General features: G+C 40.7%; 1 protein-coding gene across 1 annotated transcript in view; it reads left to right on the forward strand.

The window, feature by feature from the left end:
* Window positions 1-25930, forward strand: part of LOC110501054 (solute carrier organic anion transporter family member 1C1) — a 65968-nt gene that overhangs the window by 30002 nt on the left and 10036 nt on the right. The window contains exons 4-12 of the mRNA XM_036957579.2: window positions 1025-1157; window positions 2237-2370; window positions 2632-2778; window positions 10324-10422; window positions 11107-11355; window positions 11558-11722; window positions 16508-16703; window positions 21625-21790; window positions 22087-22271. Coding sequence (XP_036813474.2) covers window positions 1025-1157; window positions 2237-2370; window positions 2632-2778; window positions 10324-10422; window positions 11107-11355; window positions 11558-11722; window positions 16508-16703; window positions 21625-21790; window positions 22087-22271 — 1474 coding nt within the window. The remainder of the gene's footprint in view (window positions 1-1024; window positions 1158-2236; window positions 2371-2631; window positions 2779-10323; window positions 10423-11106; window positions 11356-11557; window positions 11723-16507; window positions 16704-21624; window positions 21791-22086; window positions 22272-25930) is intronic.

The raw sequence follows: 25930 nt of genomic DNA on the forward strand, positions 1-25930 counted from the left end.
AGCCAAGACAATGCAGGAGTGGCTTCTGGACAAGTCTCTGAATGTCCTTGAGTGGCTCAGCCAGAGCCCGGACTTGAACCTGATTGAACATCTCTGGAGAGACCTGAAAATAGCTGTGCAGCAATGCTCCCCATCCAACCTGAAATAACTTGAGAGGATATGCATAGAAGAATGGGAGAAACTCCCCAAATACAGGGTGTGCCAAGCTTGTAGTGTCATACCCAAGAAGAATTGATTCTGTAATCGCTGCCAAAGGTGTGTCAACAAAGTACTGAGTAAAAAATAGTTTTTGCTTTGTTATTATGGGGTATTGTGTGTAGTTTGATGAGGAAAAAGACAATTTAATACATTTTAGAATAAGGCTGTAACCTAACAAAATGTGGGAAAAGTCAATGGATCTGAATTCTTTCCAAATGCACTGTATATTATTTTCAACAATATATTGGAACATTTGCCGAATACATTTTTGTATACTGCAATCAGAATACTACTCATATTACAGAGCAAGCGGTAAAGCTTCACATGGCACCAATTTTTGCTTTGTAACATCTACAGTCTTAAGGGAGGCTAAAATGTCAGAAATATACCAACTTTGATGAATTATTTCTAAATTATGCTTTTAGATACAAATGTCAAATATATGTCAACAATGTCCTTTTTTTTGTCTGGGTTTCATGAGTAATCACTCTATAGTGGGAATTAGGAAACCAACGGTGCCACTATGTTGAAACTCACCATGACAACACACTTACATCAATGAGAGGAATTAGGCATTGTGATTGAGAATAAATTCAAGCAGACCATTGTGTCAGAGCTGGGGTCAGTTCCATGTCAACTCGACAATTCAAGAATCCATTCAGGAATGGAATCGAAATAGAGTTGTAAACAGAAAAACTCTTATGTGAAAATGCATTTTACTTTTCCAATTTGTGAATTGAATCTCGATTCATCAGATTTGTCAATTTGAGAACTGAAATGGCAACTTAGAACACACTAATTCTGTGTCTGTCTGTCCCCCTACCAGGTAACCTGTTGGTGATAGCATTCGTGAGTTACTTTGGTGCAAAGCTGCATCGGCCCAAGATCATAGCCATGGGCTGTGTACTGATGGCAGTGGGAACATTCATCATCGCTCTGCCACACTTCCTCATCGGACGGTGAGGTTTTACTGACTTTTAATTTGAAGGAGGATTAACTTAGAATGCTTGGGTTTCCAGCTTCCTTTTCAAATCCAAATTTAGCAGATGTTATTGCAGGTGTAGCGATTTGCTTTTTTGAATGCACTTGTGATACAGTAAGCTAAAGCTTATCTGGATATGTGTGTAAGTGCGGGCCTGTGCCTGTGCGCGTGTGTGTGTGTGTGTGTATTCTGTTCTGAATCACGTTTCCAGTGATCCTCTATTTAAAGGAAATGTCAGTCTACAGTGCATTCAGAAAGTATTCAGACGCAAGTATTCAGGATACACCTGAGCTCAGTTTCGAGTCTCATAGCAAAAGGTCTGAATATTATGTAAATGTGTTATTTCAGTCCCCAAAAATATTTACATTTGCAAAGATTTCTAAAAACCTGTTTTTGCTTTGTCATTATGGGATAATGTGTGTAGATTGATATACAAGGCTGTAAAATAACCACATTTGGGAAAAGTCAAAGGGTCTAAATACTTTCTGAATGCACTGTATTTCTGTGTGTTTGGACAAAGTCTGGTAAAGGACAGATATCACTGTGACTCTGTAGTGAAATGTTAATATACTGAATTTTGCACATATCTTCTATATTGTGTATCATCGTTTGTGAGATGAAGCATTGCTGTGTGTTATCATGCGTTCTCATTAGCTTGGCTTGGTCATGAACGTTTGATCAGTTTTATCAGTTTTATCCCTCCCACAAGATGGGAACGTGGAATCTTAAAGAATATATGCTGCACTGTATGGAGTCTCTTTTTACTGAATGCCAAGAGAAGTTTTACTATATGCAATTTTACAGCTGTGGGATGTTTTTCTGAAAAACACTTCAGTCGTCAATTGTTTGTATTTTACAGGTGAAGCCAAGAAAGCTTCTTCGTTAAGTATTGTGTGTAACATGATGCGCTTGAATGTATAAAACGGTGTTTCCTAAATGTTTCATTGCATATCCAAAGCACTCATGTTCTGCTTTGTCTCTGTCCTCTCTAACTGTATAACGTGGTGCTTTCTCCCCTCCCTTCGCTAAACAGTCGCATTGGTGTTTTGTACGCAGCTATAAGTTCGAAACGTCAATCCGATCGTCAGTGAATTCAACCAATAACCTCTCTCCATGTCCAGCGCGCCTGTTGTCACCCTCCTCGCAAGCTTCGGGTGACCCGCTTTCTGAGGCACCAAGCACAGGGACAGGTGTGTCTCACACACACACACACACACACACACACACACACACACACACACACACACACACACACAGACACAGACACAGACACAGACACAGACAAGCTCATGTGCATACATGCATTCAACCATGCAAACACAAACCAACACACACACACATGTACTCATGGACACGCGAATTCACGTGCTCACACACGTGCACCCACACACACACACATACACACACAGACACAGTGCTGTATCTATTCTCTCTCTCCCCCTTCCCAGTAGGTTGTGAAGGAGAGTCCAACCTCTCCATGTGGATCTATGTGTTCCTGGGGAACGTCTTACGAGGGATCGGGGAGACTCCAGTGCAGCCCCTTGGGATCTCGTATATAGATGATTTCGCCAGGGAGGAAAATGCTGCATTTTACATTGGTAATAGACCCATTGGAAATGCAAACACATTTTAGATAATGTCACTATGCATGATTTGAAGTACAATATGTTAAGTCGATCCGATGGTCTGAATAAACTGCCTTTCAGTCTGATTCATTAAGGGCCCGATTCACTAAGGGCCCGATTCAATCAGATACGCTTTAGCCAACATCCGGATAGCTGATGCTTAATACTGTGTGGGAGGTGGAACTCCATTAGAGCTGTCAAATCCACAAGTGACTCCCAGCTTAACACGTAAAGCAGGCATTGTCATTGGCTGCACAGAGTCGCTCTGTCACGCCTGCTCCCGCTCCCCCTAGCTCCATGCTACCCATCATTATACGCATCTGTTACCATCATTACACACATCTGTTACTGTCATTACGCGCTGCTGTTACCGTCATTACGCGCTGCTGTTACCGTCATTACGCGCTGCTGTTACCGTCATTACACGCTGCTGTTACCGTCATTACACGCTGCTGTTACCGTCATTACACACATCTGTTACTGTCATTACACGCTGCTGTTACCGTCATTACACGCTGCTGTTACCGTCATTACACACATCTGTTACTGTCATTACGCGCTGCTGTTACCGTCATTACACGCTGCTGTTACCGTCATTATGCGCTGCTGTTACCATCATTACGTGCTGCTGTTACCGTCATTACGCGCTGCTCTTACCGTCATTACGCGCTGCTCTTACCGTCATTACGCGCTGCTGCACTCATTGGACCTGGACTCCCTCTCTTTGTTGATTGCCCCTGCATATACAGTTGAAGTCCGAACTTTACGTACACTTAGATTGGAGTCATTAAAACTCATTTTTCAACCAATCCACAAATTTCTTGTTGTTAACTAATTGACATAATTTGAGTCAATTGGAGGTGTATCTGTGGATGTATTTCAAGGCCTACCTTCAAACTCAGTGCCTCTTTGCTTGACATCACTGGAAAATCTAAAGAAATCAGCCAAGACCTCAGAAAAATAGTTGTAGACCTCCACAAGTCTGGTTCATCCTTGGGAGCAATTTCCAAACGCCTGAAGGTATCACATTAATCTGTACAAACAGTAGTACGCAAGTATAAACTCCATGGGACCACGCAGCCGTCATACTGCTCAGGAAGGAGACGTGTTCTGTCTCCTAGAGATGAACGTACTTTGGTGCGAAAAGTGCAAATCAAGCCCAGAACAACAGCGAAGAACCTTGTGAAGATGCTGGAGGAAACCTGTACAAAAATATCTATATTCACAGTAAAATGAGTCCTATATCGACATAACCTGAAAGGCCACTCCGCAAGGAAGAAGCAACTGCTCCAAAACCACCATAAAAAAGCCAGACTACAGTTTGCAACTGCACATGGAGACAAAGATCGTACTTTTTGGAGAAATGTTCTCTGGTCTGATGAAACAAAATCTAACTGTTTGGCCATAATGACCATTGTAGTGTTTGGAGGAAAAAGTGGGAGGCTTGCAAGCCATTTGTGGCAAAATGGCTTAAGGACAACAAAGTCAAGGTATTGGTGTGGCCATCACAAAGCCCTGACATCAATCCTATAGAACATTAGTGAGGTGACCTGAAAAAGCGTGTGTGAGCAAGGAGGCCTACAAACCTGACTCGGTTACACCAGCTCTGTCAGAAGGAATGGGCCAAAATTCACCCAACTTATTGTGGGATGCTTGTGGAAGGCTACACAAATTGTTTGACCCAAGTTCAACAATTTAATGGCAATGATACCAAATACTAATTGAGTGTATGTCAATTTTTGACCCACTGGGAATGTGATGAAAGAAATCAAAGCTGATATAAATAATTCTCTCTACTATTATTCTGACATTTCACATTCTTAAAATAAAGTGGTGATCCTAACTGACCTAAGACAGGGAATTTTTTTACTAGGATTAAATGTCAGGAATGGTGAAAAACTGAGTTTAAATGTATTTGGCTAAGGTGTATGTAAACTTCCTACTTCAACTGTATGTATTTTGTATTTTATAAAGATCCCCATTAGCTGTTGCAAAAGCAGCAGCTCCTCTTCCTGGGGTATACAAAACATGAAACATAATACAGAACATCGTTAGACAAGAACAGGTCAAAGACAGAACTACATACATAAAAAAAAAGCCACACAGCCTACATATCAATGCATACACACAAACTATCTAGGTCAAATAGAGGTGAGGCGTTGTGCCACAAGGTGTTGCTTTATCTGTTTTTTGAAACCAGGTTTGCTGTTTATTTGAGTAATATGAGATAGAAGGAAGTTTCATGCAATAAGGGCTCTGTATAATACTGTACATTTCCTTGAATTTGTTCTGGATCTGGGGACTATGAAAAGACCCCTGGTGGCATGTCTGGTGGGATAAGTGTGTGTGTCAGAGCTGTGTGTAATTTGACTATGCAAACAATTTTGGATTTTCAACACATTAATGTTTCTTATAAAAAAGAAGAAGTGATGCAGTCAGTCTCTCCTCAACTCTTAGTCTACAGAGACTGGCATGCATAGTATTGATATTAGCCCTCTAATTACAATTAAGAGCAAAACGTTCTGCTCTGTTCTGGGCCAACTGCAGCTTAACTAGGTCTTTCCTTGCAGCACTGGACCACACGGACTGGACATTAATCAAGATTAGACAATACTACAGCCTGCAGAACTTGCTTTTTGGAGTGTGGTGTCAAAAAAGCAGAGCATCTCTTTATTACGGCCAGACCTCTCCCCATCTTTACATCCATTGAATTTATATGTTTTGACCATGACAGTTTACAATCTAAGGTAACGCCAAGTAATTTAGTCTCCTCAACTTGTTCAACAGCCACACCATTCATTACCAGATTCAGCTGAGGTCTGGCACTTAAGGAATGATTTGTAGCAAATAAAATGCTCTTAGTTTTAGAGATGTTCAGGACCAGTTTATTACTGGCCACCCATTCCAAAACAGACTGCAACTCTTTGTTATGTGTTTTAGTGGCTTCATTAGCTGTGGATGCTGATGTGTATATGGTTGAATCATCAGCATACATTGACACACATGCTTTGTTTAATGCCAGTGGCAGGCCATTGGTAAAAAATAGAAAAGAGTAGAGGGCCTAGAGAGCTGCTCTATGGTACACCACACTTTACATGTTTGACATTAGAGATGCTTCCATTAAACAAAACCTATTAGATAGATATCTCTGGATCCACAATATGGCAGAGGTTGAAAAGCCATAGCACTTAATTTAGGGCTAGGCGTCTCGCTAGCGGGGCAACTTCCTGTGAAACTGGGGGGTGCGCAATTCATATAAATAATCATAAACATTATGGATATTAAACATTTAGGTACATATAAGTGTGATATATCGGTTGAAAGCTTAAATTTGTGTTAATCTAACTGCACTGTCCGATTTACAGTAGCTATTACAACGAAAACATGCAATTGTTTGAGGACGGCGCCCCATATCAAAATATTTTTCTAACGTCACAGGTTTCATAAATTCACAAATAGAGATTAAATATTCACTCACTTTTTGAAAATCTTCCTCTGATTTGTTATCCAAAGCGTCCCAGCTATAACATGTAGTGTCGTTTTGTTAGATAAAATCCTTCTTTATATCCCAAAAAGTCTGTTTAGCTGGCGCCATCGATTTAAGTAATCCACTCGTTCAACATGTAGCGAAAGGAATCCAAAAATCTCCCCCTAAACTTTGTTTCAACAAGTCAAAATACATTTCTATTTACTCCTCAGATACCCTAAAATGTAATCAAACTATAATATTTTTTTACGGAAGGAAGTATGTTCAATAGGAAACTGATTTTAGCAGGTGCGTCCTGTCTTCATGGCGCGCGCAAACATGAATTTCCAAGACTGTGTCCCCGATATTTCTTGTTAGTTTTTGAAGTTACAAGCCTGAAACCTTGAACATAGACTGCTAACACCCTGTGGAAGCCATAGGAATTGCATCCAGGGAGCTCATTTACAGTATTTACTTGCCTTTCTTAGAGGATGGTCTCTCAAAAAAGAATCTGGTTGGTTTTTCTTTGGATTTTCTCCTACCATATCTATTGTGTTATATTCTCCTACATTATTTTAACATTCCTACAAACTAACTCCAACATATTTTCTTTCCAATGGTACCAATTATATGCATATCCTGGCTTCATTGCCTGAGCAACAGGCAGTTTACTTTGGGCACGTCATTCATGTGGAATTTTTTTTTTTTTAAAGGGGCCTAGCCCTAAGTTTTTTTTCAACAACAGGTTATGGTCAATAATATCAAAGGCTGCACTGAAATCAGCTCCCACAATCTTCTTATTATCAATTTCTTTCAACCAATCATCAGTCATTTGTGTCAGTGCAGTACACGTTGAGTGCCCTTCTCTAAAAGCATGCTGAAAGTCTGTTGTTGATTTGTTTACAGAGAAATAGCATTGTATTTGGCCAAACACCATTTTTTCCCAACAGTTTGCTAAGAGCTGGCAGCAAACTTATAGGTCTGCTGTTTGAACCAGTCCGCTTTACCTCTTTTGGATAGCAGAATTACTTTGGCTTCCTTCCAGACCTGAGGACAAAGACTTTCCTCTAAACTCAGATTAAAAATATAACAGATAGGAGTGGCTATAGAGTCAGCTAGCATCCTCAGTAGCTTTCTCTCTTGAGTTGTCAATGTCAGGTGGTTTGTCATTATTGATTGGTAAATCTTTCCACCTCTCCCATACTAACTTAACAAAATTCAAACTTGCACTGCTTTTCTTTCATTATTCGTTTTTTCATACATGAATATAATTGCTCACTGTTTGTTGTGGGCATTTCCTGCCTAAGTTTGCCCACTTTGCAAATGAAATAATTATTAAAATAATTGGCCACATCAATTGGTTTTGTGAAGAATAAGCAATCTGATTCGATGAAAGATGGAGTTGAATTTGTCTTTCTGCCCATAATTTCATTTAAAGTACTCCAAAGTTTTTTTTATATAATTCTTTATATAATTGATTTCGGCTTCATAATACAGTTTCTTCTTTTTGTTGAGTTTAGTCACATCACTTCTCAATTTGCAGTAAGTAAGCCAGTCAGATATACAGCTAGACTTATTAGCTACTCCTTTTGCCCCGTCTCTTTCAACCATACAGTGTTTCAATTCCTCATCAATTCATGGAGCCTTAACAGCGCCTGGATGTTCCTCATTAATCACATTAGACCAACAACTATTTTTTACATCATCCACTTAAGAGTCACAGCAAAATCTTTTGCATGATCTCTTATACACTATTTTAGGTCCAGTTGTTGGAACCTTGGCTTTCCTGGATATAGCCACTATATTGTGATCACTGCATCCAATGGGTCGGATACAGCTTTAGAACAAAGATCTGTAGCATTAGTAAAAATGGGATCGATACATGTGGATGATCTTGTTCCTGTAGTGTTTGTAAACACCCTGGTAGGTTGATTAATAACCTGAACCAGATTACAGGCACTGGTTATACTAATAAGCTTCCTCTTGAGCGGACAGCTTGATGAAAACCAGTCAATATTCAGGTCTCCAAGAAAGTAGACCTCTCTGTTTACTTCACATACACTATCAAGCGTTTCACACATATTATTTAGGAACTAACTGCTAGAACTTGGTGGCCTATAGCAACACCCCAAAAGAAAAGGATTTAGATGTGCCAACTGAACCTGAAACCACAACACTTCAATAACACTTGACGTAAGATCTTCTCTAAGCATGACAGGGATATGGCTCTGAATATATATACAGCAACTCCTCCCCATAAGCATTTCTGTCTCTTCTATAAATGTTATATCCTTGTATTGCTACTGATGTATCAAATGAATTATCTAAGTGAGTCTCAGAAATGGCTTATATATGGTTGTTATCTGATGTTAGCAAGTTATTGATTTCATTAACCTTATTTCTAAGGCTACATATATTAATATGGGCTATTTTCAGCCGTTTCTTGGGTAGCTTATCAGAGATAGACATAATATTGAACAGAGCGGACAAAGCAAGAGAAAAAAAATACATTCAGCAGTCCATTAATCAATCGGTTTGTGTGTGCTACGGGGTTGAGGCTACAAAGCCATAGGCTTGGCTCTCTCATCCCTTGCAGGCTTCTGGGAGGGAGGGTGGACAATGAGCCTGTCGTAGCGGATGTACGCAATGTCCCAACGCACTCTGGAAGCTTTCATGGCTGGGTTCAGTTCTTTCCTCTTCTGGCGCACAGCTTCAGGATAGTCCTCGTTGAGGAAGATATACGTTCCTCTCAAGTTCTTGGCTCTTTCCAGAACAGCTACCTTGTCCTTGAACCTCAGGAACTTAACCACTATCGGCCTGGGCCTATCACCTGGGCCGGTGGTGGGTTTTCCAGTCCTGTGGGCGCACTCCACCTCAATCGTCCTGTGGTCCATCTTCAATTTCTCAAAGATCATTTCCCTCACTTTGTCCTCAGACTTCATCCAGGTCTCATGTGGAGGTTCTGCAATTCCGTCCACAACCATGTTGTTTAGCCTTGATTGCCCCTCGAGATAGTCTGATTTATCTGTAGTTGTTATCATGGATTCACACACAGAACTGATGTCTTCTCTCAATGACTTACAGATTGCTGTCATCTTGCCATTCTCCTGTTTTCAACTCGTCGAGCTGACCCAGGGAGAACTGCAAACTCTTCTTTAGGTCCTGGACCTCTCTGGTCAGGTTGTCCATTCTTTTATTAGTAGAATCCACAAGTATTTGGACGAAACACTTGAAACTATTTTCTTGTTGTAGTAACAACTGCTAATAGGTCTCTTTTTTGTTTGTTTAAAAGATCCTTCACGTGTGATAGAGAGACACCACTGGCACTGTCCTCAACGGTACTTGCGGCGGATCTTTGTCATGGTAGCTAGCAACCATGACGGTCTATATTACCACACAGGACCTTCCGTTCCAACGCTCTATATGTCTGCTCCTCTGTGTTGTTCCCTGTAGTAGCCTCGTTTGTTGTGTCGTGTTCATGTCCAGACGCTGTTCTTGTTCCGTTGTATGTCAGTCTATAATAAATGATTCACTCCTTGTACCTGCTTCTCATCTCCTGCGTTGGGCGCTACACGCTTGCATTAACAGAAATGCTATGCAGCCATTTTTTGAAACACTGGAATGTGATCTCGATTAGTATAATAAAAAAATGTCATTATTTCATTGAATGATTTTTCAATTTGTGCGTAGTTATTTCTATATAGCCTACACTTTCTCCTTCTGAACTTCTAACACAAGTGGAGTGGGTGTGGCTTTGACAATGAGCGCAAGAGCAGCTAATCACTGATTTGACGGCTCTAACCACACCGCCATAACATCCTCTATGCGGGTGTCTGCTATCACCGGTTAACGCTGGATCTGATTGAATCTACCTTGACCTTGTTGTGATAGCATGAATGGATGAACGGTCCATATAAGCAGAAGCATCTCTTTGACCTTTTTAAAAATCACACAACAACTGTCTTATTGTTGACATGGAACTGTCTCTGGTTAGTATAATAAATCAATTGCTCTGTGTGTTTGTGCATGCGTGTGCGTCTTTCATATTTCAGGCTGCGTTCAGACCATAGCAGTCATTGGTCCTGTGTTTGGCTATTTACTGGGATCCCTGTGTGCCAAAATATATGTGGACATTGGATTTGTCAACATGGGTGAGTAACCGGTATCTACCGAGTATTCTGTCTAGGCCGCCTACACACTTTCGGACTAGTCAGTTCTCCAGTTTAGACAGCGACAGGGCATTCACCTCTGTTCTGTTACTACTAGACTAACAAACAGGGCTCTGAGTTAAGTTCATTGTCGTTCCTAGAGTGCACTCACTGACTGTGTTCAATAAGTGTTATATATGCGCATGCTTCTAGATTCTAGGTTATCGGGCTAAATTAACTAGTGTGCTCCACAACACTGCTCAGTGACGTCAGCTACCTAATTTGAGTAACCAATTTGAAGCAGGAGAGATGGTTAAGATATGCACAAAAAGCAGCTGTGCTGTGCTTGTTATTCTCTCCAGTAAGACTTGTTGCTAGGAACGTTACTAGTGTACTCAGTTATTCTCATAATGTATTTTGTCCCCAACAGTCACAGCTCTCTCTCTGTGCTTGTCCTCCCTGTATAGAGAGTTCTCTTGTTATATGTATGTACTGACATGTATTTGTAACTGATAGATGGACACACACACTACATGTTAATGTTTTTAAATGTATGTAAATTGTAAAGTCTTTTGTCTGTAATGTATTTTTCGTTATTTCGAACCCCACTAAGACTAGCTGTCACCCTTGGCGTCGGCTAATGGGGATTGTAATAAATCAAATTCTGTGTCTCCCTTCGCTGTATAGAGAGTATCACCATAAGCCCCGGTGATGCTCGCTGGGTGGGGGCCTGGTGGTTAGGTTACCTTATTGCTGGGGTAATCACCCTGCTTTCAGCCATCCCCTTTTGGTTCCTGCCCCGTTCCCTGCCCATCCCGTCAGACCGAGGCCCAGCCCAGTGCACCCCGGAGCGTACTAGCTTCATCAAAGACCCCCCTCTCCTGGAGCATAAGTACCAAGCCGACGAGCCAGCTGGCTTTCTGGAGATGGCCAAAGGTATTTTGTTGAATGGGGATAAAGTTAGAATATTTTCTGGTTTAGATTGTGATTGGATTTTAAAAAGGCTTTTCAAAGTCTGTTCAGGTAAAATTGTATGTTAAATTCAGGTTGCTTTGGATGAAATGACCATAGTATGGAAAAAGGTAGACAAAAATGCCCATGACAACTGATGATGTTTTGTTGATGGTTTTTAATCTAGATTTCATACCAACGTTGAAAACCCTCCTGGGGAACCCAGTGTACTTCATCTACCTGTGTGTGACCATCGTTCAGCTGAACTCTCTCATCGGCATGGTAACCTACAAGCCCAAGTACATAGAGCAACATTACGGACAGTCCGCATCAAAAGCCAATTTCCTGATGGGTACGTAACGTTGGCCAATCATATAGCTTATATGGCTTGATCAGTGTTGGGGAACGTTACTTTTAAAAGTAACTTATGTTACAACATTACTTACTATGGAAAGTAACTGGTTACATTACTTCTGCGTTACCAAAAACAAAAGGACCTCTGAAGATGCCTTGGTCATTCTTATAGGCCCAGTGCAGTCAAGAACATGTTTTTCCTGTGTTTTATATATATTTTCACACTGAGGTTGGAATAATACTGTGAAATTGTGAAAATTATGATAAAGCCCTTTTAGTGTAAGAGCTGTTTGAAAAGAACACCTGAAATTTCAGCCTGTTTTGGTGGGATGGAGTTTTGGCCTGCCTGGTGACATCACCAGGCGGTAAAATAGTTAATAGACCAATAAGAAAGAGAGTTCCAAACCTCTGCCAAAACAAATCGTTTTCAGTTTTCCCCTCCCCGCTCAGACCACTCCCAGACAGTCTTAGGTAAATTCTTGCTTGAGAAATTGGTCTTTGCTAAGATTGTTTTTAATTAAAATAGTCAAAAAGAAACAAAACTATCAGAGTAAGGTACTTAATTGTTACCCAGACATGATTTGATATTGAGATAAAACATATGCGTTGGACCTTTAATGGTCTATCAGAATTAGCTTTATGCACACTACTTTAGAATGGCTTGACTCTGACGACTGATAGGCCTAGTGCAAGGGTAGGCAACTAAGCCACGGGACTATTTTTGCAGGAATGGATCATCGGGGGAACATTTTAATAAAAAAATGTCAACTTTATTTAACTAGGCAAGTCAGTAAAGAACAAATTTGTATTTACAATGACAGCCTACGACCTGTATGCTCTAGTCGGCTGGCCCTCGCTACATATTCGTCGCCAGACCCACTGGCTCCAGGTCCAGGTCATCTATAAGTCTATGCTAGGTAAAGCTCCACCTTATCTCAGCTCACTGGTCACGATAACAACACCCACCTGTAGCACGCGCTCCAGCAGGTATATCTCACGGGTCATCCACAAAGCCAACACATACTTTGGCCGCCTTTCCTTACAGTTCTCTGCTGCCACTGACTGGAAGGAATTGCAAAAATCGCTGAAGCTGGAGACTTGTATTTCCCTCACTAACTTTAAACATCAGCTATCTGAGCAGCTAACCGATCGCTGCAGCTATATATAGTCCATATGTAAATTGCCCTTCCAATCTACCTACCTCATCCCCATACTGTTTTTATTTACTTTTCTGCTCTTTTGCACACCAGTATCACTACTTGCACATCATCTGCTCATCTATCACTCCAGTGTTAATCTGCTAACTTGTAATTACTTTGCTACTATGGCCTATGTATTGCCTTACCTCCTCACGCCATTTGCACACACTGTATATAGACTTTCTTTTTTCTATTGTGTTATTGACTTACACTTGTTTATTCCATGTGTAACTCTGTGTTGTTGTTTGTGTCGCACTGCTATGCTTTATCTTGGCCATGTCTCAGTTGTAAATGAGAACTTGTTCTCAACTAGCCTACCTGGTTAAATAAAGGTGAAATAAAAAACATAATTAGAATCATTTTTACACTGCAAATTGACCACAACTAAGCCTAAAAATAGGTTGTATTTGAAAATAACAATAATTTCATACCTTTATTACATTGAGAGACTATCACTTTTTTGGGGGGGGTACTTAAGAACAGATTAAATTAAACTCCGTATTATCTGAATTCCTTGTGATTTTACAGTGTTTTTTTTACCCCCCAGAAAATCACTCACTGTAAGGTTTAGGCCTGTGGACCACATGTTGCCGATCCCTGGCATATGAGCTGTCCTCTCCTCAGCAGCCTCCACTGGTTTCCACATTTTGATGTGTTACAGCCGAAATTCAAAGTGATTCAATAAAAACATTTCTCACCCATCTACACACAATACCCCATAATGACAAAGTGAAAACATGTTTTTAGAAAATGTTTCAAATGTATTGAAATGTAATAGAGAAATATCTAACCTACATACTGTAATTATTCACATCACTCAGTCAATACATGTTAGCATCACCTTTGGCAGTGATTACAGCTGTGAGTCTTTCTGGGTATGTCTCTAAGAGCTTTGCACATCTGGATTGTAGAATATTTGCACATTATTCTTTAAAAAATGTTTCAAGATCTTTTAAGTTGGTTGTTGATCATTGCTAGACAGCTATTTTCAAGTCTTACCAAAGATTTTCAAGACGATTTAAGTCAAAACTGTAACTAGGACACTCAGGAACCTTCAATGTCGTTTTAGTAAGCATCTCCAGTGTACATTTGGCCTTGTGTTTTAGGTTATTGTCCTGCTGAAAGGTGAATTTGTCTGCCAGTGTCTGTTGGAAAGCAGACTGAACCAGGTTTTCCTCTAGGATTTTGCCTGTGCTTAGCTTTAGTCCATTTATTTTAATCCTAAAAAACTCCCTAGTCCTTGCTGATGACATGCGTACGGTACCCATAACATGATGCAACCACCACCATGCTTAAAAATATGAAGAGTGATACTCAGTGATGTGATTTGCCCCAAAAATAACACTTTGTATTCAGGACATAAAGTTCATTTCGTTGCCACATTATTTAGCGATTTGACTATTTGAATATTTTAATTCTGTACAGGCTTCCTTCTTTTCATTCTGTAATTTAGGTTGGTATTGTGAATTAGCTACAATGTTGTTGATCCATCCTCACTTTTCTCCTATCACAGCCATTAAACTCTAACTGTTTTAAAGTCAACATTGGCATCATGGTAAAATCTCTGAGCGGTTTCCTTCCTCTCCGGCAGCTGAGTTAGGAAAGACACCTGTATCTTTGTAGTGACTAGGTGCATTGATACAGGTGCATTGTAGTGACTAGGTGCATTTCTCCGTAACTTATTTAGGCTTGCCATAACAAAGGTGTTGAATACTTATTGAGTCAAGACATTTCTGCTTTTGATTTTAATTAGTTAAAAAAAACACACATTCTTCTTTGAAATTATGGGGTTTTGTGTGTGTGTGTGTGTGTGTGTGTGTCAAAAATCTCAATTGAATCCTTCTACGATTCAGGCTGTAACACAATGAAATGTGTAAAAAGTCAAGGGGTATGAATACTTTGCGAAGGCATAAAACTAACTGGGCACAGTAAAAGGAGAGCTCCAATACAAGTATAACTGGCTAACAATCTGTTTTACACACAGATACAAACTTGGCAGAGCGAAATGAAAACACACAAGTTAAGACGAGCAATAGCCCTTTCCAAACATGCAATTTATGAGCCACAACAACCAGATTGTCTAGATACCAACTAGTTGAATTATTTTCATAGAAGTTACAGGAGCGTTGCCTTTTCAAAAGGTCAAGGTGTGCACATTACAACATTCATGACTCAAAGTCAAAATAAAACAGCTGACCTTCAATCACACCTTGTTGATATATTTCACTGCTTTCCTCCAAAGTATCGATTTAACGTTATAACGCACAAGGAAAAAGTCTGAAGGTGCTTCTTGATATGTAAAGTGAAGTTCTTTGCAGCTGACAGGCTCTTAACCCCGAGGCAGAGTTAGCATTTTACTGTGACGTTCCTGTCCTTTTCCCCTACCAATTCAATGTAATGTGAATTCTTCCACGATGTAAAGGCTATAATTGTCTCTGCCATCTCACTAGCTAGAAACAAAACAAAAAAAGGAAATGATATTGTAAAAATAATGACTTGCTTATTTGAAAACGTAATTAAGTAACTGATTTAATTCAATGGAAAAATCTACCTGTTAAGTAACTCGTTACCACAGAAAAGTAATCGGAGTGCTCTAACCCATAACTTTGTAATGCCTTACCCCCAACACTGGCCTTGATTCATCTCCTACATGAGCTTGTTCAATTTAGATGTGAAACTTAAAAGGACTCGCTTTATGCATAGAAAAGCGCATGCATAGAAAAGCGCATGCATAGAAAAGCGCATGCATAGAAAAGCGCATGCATAGAAAAGCGCATGCATAGAAAAGCGCATGCATAGAAAAGCACATGCATAGAAAAGCGCATGCATAGAAAAGCACATGCATAGAAAAGCGCATGCATAGAAAAGCGCATGCATAGAAAAGCACATGCATAGAAAAGCGCATGCATAGAAAAGCACATGCATAGAAAAGCACATGCCTACAGTATTGTTAATACTAGATCAAGCAGTAGGAGATCAAAGGTGCTGTTTTATTGAGCTATACAATGTGTTATGATTCAACCCTCAAATGTGAATGCTGATCTAAATAGGCCTCATGTTACACTATTGACCTGACCATTGCATGTTGTGTATGAAAGGTAATGCAATATCTAGCCTAACTACAGTAATAGAAGGGACAGATAGAATATGATATCTGCACATTGATGTATGAAATAGACCAAGAGCTTTGGTCTTTGAGTGGGAGTTGGACAGCGCTACTGTGTGTTCTCTCTACTGTCAACTATATCAAAGGCTGAGTCTCAGGCGGTATGGACTGGTTCTACTCTGCTGTACTGTATGTATAGGGCTGTATTGGGTGGTGGAATAGTACTGGCATAAAAGGTAGACTTTTAGCTACTGTGATATGAAAGGTAGCAAAAAGCTACAGTATGGTATTGTGTGAAAGTCTATGCCTGGTTTAGGGCTTTGGCTGGTTTACATGGTGTTTCAGTCCCATCGAACCTATCGTCAAGACCTTAGTCCTGGCCTAAATCCTCCATGACTAGGAACTAAGAATATTTCTAAAGAATGAGACCCATGTCTTAATGTTTACAGAGTGTGTGTTGTTTGTGTGTTTGTTCCAGGTACAATCAACATCCCTGCCGTGGCGTTGGGAATTTTCACTGGCGGCCTGCTCATGAAGAGGCTGAAGCTGAGCATCATGGGAGCAGCCAAGTTTGCGTTCGGCACCTCTCTGATAGGCTACTTCCTATCCCTCTTCTTCTTCGTCATGAGCTGCGAGAACGTCAAAGTGGCTGGGATCACGCTGCCCTACAACAGGTGGGACACACACACACACACACACACACAGAGCTCTGGGTAGAAGTTGCCCTTAAGTACATACAGTATTTACCCTCTGTAAATGTTCTATTCCTCAGCACCACAAACAGGTAACATGTTGGAGTGTGTATGCTAATAATTGCTCCTAGAGGACAGCATACCTCTAACACTGGAGAGATGTGGTCTAGAATAGCAAATCAGGGGTTCTGTCAAGGCTGTTTGCTGCTAATGTCAATATCAGAACCGACACTGAATTTGGTTGATAACATTAATTGAATTGGTAAACGTAACATGCAACAATTTAAGCGATTTTGCTGAGTTACAGTTCATATATGAAAATCAGTCAATTGAAATACATTTATTAGGCCCTCATCTATGGATTTCACATGACTGGGCAGGGGCGCAGCCATAGGCCCACCCACAACCAATCAGAATGGGTTTTTCCCCACAAAAGGGCTTTATTACAGACAGAAATACTCCTGTTTCATCAGCTGTCCGAGTGGCTGGTCTCAGACAATCCCACAGGTGAAGAAGCCAGATGTGGAGTTCTTGGGCTGGCGTGGTTACACATAGCCTGCGGTGATGAGGCGAGATGGACATACTGCCAAATTCTCTCATTTATTTAACTAGGCAAGACAGTTAAGAACAAATTCTTATTTTCAATGACAGCCTAGGAGCAGTGGGTTAACTGCCTTGTTCAGGGGTAGAATAACAGATTTTTTTCTCGTCAGCTCAGGGATTCGATCTTGCAACATTTCGGTTACTAGTCCAACACTCTAACCACTAGGCTACCTGCCGCCCCAAGGATGTGGTAGAGAAATTAACATTAGATCTCTATATTAGAACTCAGGCAACAGCTTTGGTGGACATTCCTGCAGTCAGCATGCCAAGTGCATGCTCCCTCAAAACTTGAGGTCACCTGTGGCATTGTGTTGGGTGACAGAACTGCAAATTTTAGAGTGGCCTTTTATTATCCCTAGCACAAAGTGCATCTGTGTAATGATCATGCGGTTTAATCAGCTTCTTGATATGCCACACCTGTCAGGGGGGTGGACTATCTTGACAAATGATAAAATGCTTACAAATTTGTGCACAGCATTTGAGAAATATGCTTTTTGTGCAGATGGAACATTTCTGAGATCTTTTATTTCAGGTCATGAAACATGGGACCAACACTTGTTCCATTTATATTATGTATTTGATTAAATACACATCACACCTTCTGTATCTGAGCAGGCAGAGGTCAAGTCATGTCTGTGTCCATTAGATTCTGTATAAAGAAAAGCACTATAAATTAAAATCTAGTCGTTTTTTAAAATTGCTAACAAGCGTCGGTCAATGCTGAAGCCACTTTTTCAAAACTCCTCACAGTCAACATTACCAACATGCATTTTAGCCGAACAGTTAAGCTTACCTCAAACTCACTCAAACCACTTCATTCATGTCTCAAAATAAGCTTGTTTGACCATAACTGGCAATAATTCTCACTCAGAAAGCATATATTGTCACTCATAACACACTGACCTAAAGAAACACTAACAGGGAGCATTACATAAACTTCTCTTTGAAGTTTGAATGATTTTTATAACATAAATAACACCTTTTCACTTATACTTTAGGACAGTCAATGTAACAAGAATGAATCAGATGCAGAAAATTGCTGCAATAGCCTTTATTTTTTCTATATCTTTGCATGTGGTAGTTTACTTGTGAAAAATAAGTAAAAAAAATAAATAAAAAAATCCTGAAATTTCAGGGCTGCAATAATAATTACAAAAAAACAATAGTAAAATCACTCATACTGCACAGTACTGTGAGGGTTCTAGTTCTCATCAACATGTATAGTATAATCACTCATACTGTACAGTACTGTGAGGGTTCTAGTTCTCATCAACATGTATAGTAAAATCACTCATACTGTACAGTACTGTGAGGGTTCTAGTTCTCATCAACATGTATAGTATAATCACACATACTGTACAGTACTGTGAGGGTTCTAGTTCTCATCAACATGTATAGTATAATCACTCATACTGTACAGTACTGTGAGGGTTCTAGTTCTCATCAACATGTATAGTATAATCACACATACTGTACAGTACTGTGAGGGTTCTAGTTCTCATCAACATGTATAGTATAATCACACATACTGTACAGTACTGTGAGGGTTCTAGTTCTCATCAACATGTATAGTATAATCACTCATACTGTACAGTACTGTGAGGGTTATAGTTCTCATCAACATGTATAGTATAATCACACATACTGTACAGTACTGTGAGGGTTCTAGTTCTCATCAACATGTATAGTATAATCACACATACTGTACAGTACTGTGAGGGTTCTAGTTCTCATCAACATGTATAGTATAATCACTCATACTGTACAGTACTGTGTGGGTTCTAGTTCTCATCAACATGTATAGTATAATCACTCATACTGCACAGTACTGTGTGGGTTCTAGTTCTCATCAACATGTATAGTAAAATCACTCATACTGCACAGTACTGTGAGGGTTCTAGTTCTCATCAACATGTATAGTATAATCACTCATACTGTACAGTACTGTGAGGGTTCTAGTTCTCATCAACATGTATAGTAAAATCACTCATACTGTACAGTACTGTGAGGGTTCTAGTTCTCATCAACATGTATAGTATAATCACACATACTGTACAGTACTGTGAGGGTTCTAGTTCTCATCAACATGTATAGTATAATCACTCATACTGTACAGTACTGTGAGGGTTCTAGTTCTCATCAACATGTATAGTATAATCACACATACTGTACAGTACTGTGAGGGTTCTAGTTCTCATCAACATGTATAGTAAAATCACTCATACTGTACAGTACTGTAAGGGTTCTAGTTCTCATCAACATGTATAGTAAAATCACTCATACTGCACAGTACTGTGTGGGTTCTAGTTCTCATCAACATGTATAGTAAAATCACTCATACTGCACAGTACTGTGTGGGTTCTAGTTCTCATCAACATGTATAGTATAATCACTCATACTGTACAGTAGTACTGTGTGGGTTCTAGTTCTCATCAACATGTATAGTATAATCACTCATACTGGACAGTACTGTGTGGGTTCTAGTTCTCCCTCTCTCCTGCATTTGGCCACAAGTTCTCATCAACATCACATCTTATGTCTTCTCTGGCGATGCATCTTGGGAAGTATCTTCTGGAATGTCTAATCCAACCCTGGCAGTCGTCAGGAGAAGTGTCTCCACACCCCACATTCATGGCATCCAGTAAGGACATCTGGTGATCTGGATGGTGGTTATAAACCTTCCACCTCCACGCAGAGAAAAACTCCTCTAAGGGGTTTAGGAAGGGGGAGTATGGAGGCAGGAATAGTACTGACATCCTGGGATGTGCAACAAACCAGTCCGACTGCAGCAGAGTGGTGGAATGCTGCATTATCCCACACAACAACGAAGGTAGGGGAGTTTCTGGCCCCTCTCTCCACAAGTCGATTATGCATGTCATCCAGAAAATAAATGAGCCTCTGTATTGTAGGGGCCAATGAGTGGTTTGTGTAACAACAAACCATCATTGGACAGTGCTGCACACATTGTGATGTTAGCTCCACTCTGGCCTGGGACATCCAGGGTTGCTCTCTGTCCAGGGACATCCACAGTTGCTCTCTGACCAGGGACATCCACGGTTGCTCTCTGTCCAATCACATTTCTTCCCCTGGGGTGTGTTTTTGCCAGGTTGAATCCAACTTCATCCACAAAGATGAATGGATGTGCAGTTTGCCTGGCTTCCATCTCCATTACTCTCTAAAATACAGTAAACCCACAGTTTTACAGTACTTTACATTATGCTTAGTTGTGTATGTACCCTGTTTGGTTATTCAACAGACATCTTACCTGGACATATTGATACCGGAGTTCTTTCACACGTTCACCATTTCTCTCATTTCTCTCAAAGGGTATTTTGTGTTGCTGGCAGACAATATCACTTTTGGGAATGTGAATACGGTCAGCACAACGACAATTGCCAGAGTCCTAGAGAATCATAAGGATGAAGCAGTGTTCAACAAAATGTCAATACATGTAAAAATGTGAACATACTGTATTCTACTGTAATATGTAGTTCAATTATTATTGAACAATGCACGACTCACCTGTTGTTTTGCCGGAAAATTCGTACTATTGATGCAACTGTTGAACGCTGCAGATTTGGTTGCAGACTTGGTTGCCTCTCTCAAAGAGAGACCATGGTTTACAACATGGTCAATAATTGTGGCCCTTATCTCATCAGAGACCACCGCTCTTGGGTCTTCCTCTCCTTTGTCCTCCACACATTCTCCCTCTCCCTGCCACTCTTCTTTCCCTACCAACCTGTCTTCCTTGAGCCATGTTTCCGAACTAAATCATTCCAAAGCAGCCCTCTTTTGTCTGTTTGGTAACGAGACTAAAAACTGGACACTTGGGTAGGCTTCAGGCTGAAATTGCAATCAGCTGTGTTTGGAATGATGAAATAGTCTTCTGAGATTTTTTATGTTTTAATCTGGTTACTGTAGAAATGCACAACATTTTTCATCCTTCTGTTTTGAATGTGTTTGTAACAGTTTTGGAAATAGTATGTTAGCATTTGAAAACATGTGCTGCAAATATGTAGTTTTGCAGGTGGTGGAGTATGAATGAGAAAATAGTTCTTGGTTTTCGGAGAATGTGGTCATTGAATGCATTTTGTGTGAAAACAATGAAAAATGATTCACAGTTTGGTCCACATACACTTCTGTTTTGCTGACTGTGTGAAGAGTTTTGACAATGTGACTTCGGTTTTGACCAATGACCAAAAAAACTGTAATAGCAACCCCACTTTTCCCTTTCTCTCTTTCTCTCTCTCTCATTCTCTTTATTTCTCCCCCTCTTTCTTTCTTTCTTTCTCTCTCTCAGGGTGGGTGGTGTATCGTATGAGGAGCGCTCAGTATTCTCAGCCTGTAACTCCGACTGTGTTTGTTCAGGCAGAGACTGGGACCCTGTCTGTGGAGAAAACGGCATCACGTACGTCTCTCCCTGCCTGGCTGGCTGCCAGACCTCCACAGGATCAGGGAAGAACACGGTGAGATGAGGATCATTGCCAGCACTGAGGCTGCATCCCAAAATGGCACCCCCTTCCCTATATAGTGTACTACCTTTGGGCTCTGTTTAAAAGTAGTACACTATATAGGGAATAGGGTGCCATTTGAGATGCAAACTGATAAATCATATTATTGATTCATAAACTTGTGAGCAACAGGGTGGGGTCAATTCCATTTTAATTTCAGTACGATTGCAGTCGGAATTGACTCGCACCCTGGTGGGTTTATGGATAACTTTTGTGTGTGTGCGTGTCTCTGTGTGTGTGTGCCTCTGCAGGTGTTCTCTAACTGTAGCTGTGTGGTGGCAGCAGGGCTGAGCAGTGGTAACCTGACAGCCAGTGTAGGCCACTGTCCTCACAGAGACGACTGTGACCGTGTCTTCCCTTACTTCCTGGCTCTTTCTGTCATCACTTCCTTTATCATCTCCCTGGGTGGCACGCCAGGCTACATGGTCCTCATCAGGTCAGTGACACACACACATACACCCACACATACACTCAAACAAGAAAGGATGGTCATAGCAGTTGGCAAGAAAGCACAAAGAAATCTGGGACTACGACAAGGCATCTTAAAGGGGAAATAATCAGAAGCCCCATTTGTACCTGGTTCTAACATGCGTCCGTTGTCCTGATCATACCACATTCTGATTGTGCCCACATTGGTCGACAGGTGTAGACAATCAAAATACGCATTATGATCTGGTTGTGATTGCCTCCGGAGGTAGTCGAAGACGCATCTTGTACGAATATCCTTGGTGTAAATGAATTCGAACAATGAAAGTGTATAGATTTGGCCAATGTTGCCCCGGCCTCTTAAAAAAAACACACCAGCCAGTCTTTAGAAACCAAGTGCCAAATGGCACACCACAGTCCAATACCGCGTCCAGCTCTGATTAAAATGGCATATAGAAATAAAGATATTTATGAAGGGATATTATCCTGAATGAGAGAAAAGGGGTTCTAATATTTGAAAACTTCTTAGGCAACAGAAAGGCCAAGGAATTCAGAGATGCACTTTGTAGCTTACTCTGTAACTTAACCTGTTTCTGTTTTTACTGTGTGCATTAGGGCCTAAGTGTCATTTTTATTTATATTGTGCGATAATTGTATTTTGTACATACATCCAGACACTCAGCTTGTTTGTGTGGGGACGTTTTTAGGGATTGGAAAGATTCTCTGAATAGTTATCGGGACAGTAAGTCTATTATGCCTTAAATCGTTGGATAACCAAAGTAGGCTGTAATGATGAGTCTAAAACTATTGACTATAAAAGCGTGCTGTTTTCTGTCGATTTAATACAGCTTGTGTCATAATGGGAGGTCCAAGGCAGGTTGGATTCATTTGCATAGAGGGAGGGACCAGGGAATCTGATCACAGTAGGGACGAAGTGGGCAGATAAGAGACAGATATTACCATGTGTAGACGCAACAGATCTCGATCAGATAGTGATCGGATCATCTTGATCGGATGATGACAACCACATGTTAATGCAAGGTGTAACCATGGCTACTGAGAAACCAGTGGTGGAAAAAGTACCCAATTGTCATACTTGAGTAAAAGTATAGATACCTTAATAGACAATTAATCAAGTAAAGGTCAAAGTCAGCCAGTAAAATACTACTTGAGTAAAAATCTAAAAGTATTTGGTTTGAAATATAGTTAAGTATCAAAAGTAATTGTAATTGCTAAAATATAAGCATCCAAAGTAAAAGTATAAATCATTTAAAATTCCTTATATTAAGCAAAGCAGACGGCACCATTTTCTTGTTTTTAAAATGTATGGGTAGCCAGGGGCACACTCCAACACTCAGACATTATTTACAAAACAATACATTTGTGTTTAGTGAGTCCGCCAGGCCAGAAGGGATGACTACGTGTTCTCTTGATAGGTGCTTTAATTTTCTCGTAGTATCCAATTAGTAGTAGTTACTGTCTTTCTCATCGCTACAACTCCCGTACGGGCTCGGGAGAGACGAAGGTTGAGAGCCATGCGTCCACCAATGTGTCGGAGGAAACACCGTGCACCTAGCGACCTGGTCAACGCGCACTGCGCCCGGCCCGCCACAGGAGTCGCTAGTGCGCGATGAGCCAAGGATATCCCTACCGGCCAAATCCTCCCTAACCCGGACGGCGCTAGGCCAATTGTGCGTTGCCCCATGGACCTCCCAGTCGCGGCACAGCTAGCACTGCACCACCCGGGACCACTGCACCACCCGGGACCACTGCGCCACCCGGGAGGCCTGTGCTTGCATTTGACCATTTTCTTGTCCTTTGATTGTCAGGGAAATGGAGTAAAAAGTACATTATTTTCTTTACGAATGTAGTGAAGTAAAAGTTGTCAAAATATTAATAGTAAAGTACCATTTCCCCCAAAAACGACTTAAGTAATACTTTAAATTATTTTTACTTAAGTACTTTACACCACTGAAGAAAAGCTAACCTGTGAAATGGGCTCACAATGGGTGACAGAGTGGCTGACAGAAGTTGAATGTGGTCTGTGTATTAGACTTAGGCCGGGATTCAATTCAACTGCGCTTTGTCTACAATGCACCATTTCGTGATCATTTTTGATTGAGCTGACATATGCAGTGTTTACGACGAACGCGGAAACATTGCCTTTAAAAGCTGCATAGCAGTTTTCTTTCAAAAACTGTCAAGAATTAGCATAGTCGAGCATCTTTTCGTGACAAAATATCGCGCTTAAAACGGGAACGTTTTTTATCCAAAAATGAAATAGCGCCCCTAGAGATCCAACAGGTTAAAAGCTGCATAGCAGACAAATCACGATCAGATTGAAATCCGGCCTTAAAGGACCGTGTTTGCAACCATAGAGAATGATAGAGGCCTCTAGAGGTCAAAAGGCCATATTAGCATGGGCAGTGCCATTGAGGACTTCCACCATTTTAATGTAGTCAACTGTGTGGGACTTCCAACTTTATTGGCTGGAGTCATGTCCAACCGGGTCATCAGGAGGGATCTGCCAATTGAGAAGAAGAAAATGTAAATAGAGAGAGCCTCTGTAGAGTCATAATATTTGTCGAACAGGGAATTGGTTCCAATCGTTTTCCCACCATTAACAGCTAATTAGCATTTCCTTTTTGGGCGTTAAATACAGGCAAATATATCGATAAAAGTCACCTTGTCTTAGAGAGATTTACAGATATTAAAACGATACGCCAGGGTAAGCCTACACGAAACACAGCCTTCATTTTAAGTGTTTCTAAAATCCCCAATGGGGAAAAACGATTGTAACCATTTCCCTGTTTGACCGCTAGGTTTTATGGGTATTATGACGGCAGGGTGGCAGGTAGTCTAGCGGTTAGCGCGTTGGGCCGTTAACCGAAAGGTTGCTAGAACGAATCCCTAAGCTGACAAGGTAAACATCTGTCGTTCTGCCCCTGAACAAGGCAGTTAACCCACTGTTCCTAGGCCGTCATTGTAAATAAGGTTGCAACAGACTTTATAGAGGGCGAGGAGACGGTCAAATAGCGTTTTCAGATGATTGAATTACGTCCTCTAGATTCGTGGTCTGACTGGACTGAGAGAGAAGTTTTTATGAGTCAGCTCATTGTTCTTCCTGCTCTCTCCCGGTGTGTCTATTCAGGGCTATAGTAGTAAACAGATTCAGTACACTTTATGTACATTTGATTTAAACCTTTATCCCACGGCATACTTCACAGAGGTTACAGGAAAGTCAGCAATAGAGGATTTCACTGTATATCAGAAAAGTAGAATGTGATTTGGAGCAATACTGTTACTGGCTAAAACTAGTCCTTAATTAGCAAATGTACACACACACACAGACAAAATCATACACACACACACACCAAAAATCCAGCAGATCTGCCCAAAGCTCGATCAGCTGACCCCGATGAAATGTGTTGCCCTTACTGGGACAAATTAAGTTACTGGCAGTGTCCTATTTGCTTTTTGTTTTGATATTTTTAGAGCGTCTTAGTTGTCTGAGTTGGGTCTGCTTCTTCTGTTTTTGCTCTGGGTCTTGAGAGAACAGCTGAATAGCAAGGTAGTAAGGGCAGACCTTTCTGATGGTGAACTACCTTGCTCTACCAACGGAAGCCAGTAGTACTCACTCTTTGGTACTCACTGGCTACGTCAGAGAAT

This window comes from Oncorhynchus mykiss, chromosome 21 (assembly GCF_057628025.1).
Source record: "Oncorhynchus mykiss isolate SJ-2025 chromosome 21, ASM5762802v1, whole genome shotgun sequence".
NCBI classification, from domain to species: domain Eukaryota; kingdom Metazoa; phylum Chordata; class Actinopteri; order Salmoniformes; family Salmonidae; genus Oncorhynchus; species Oncorhynchus mykiss.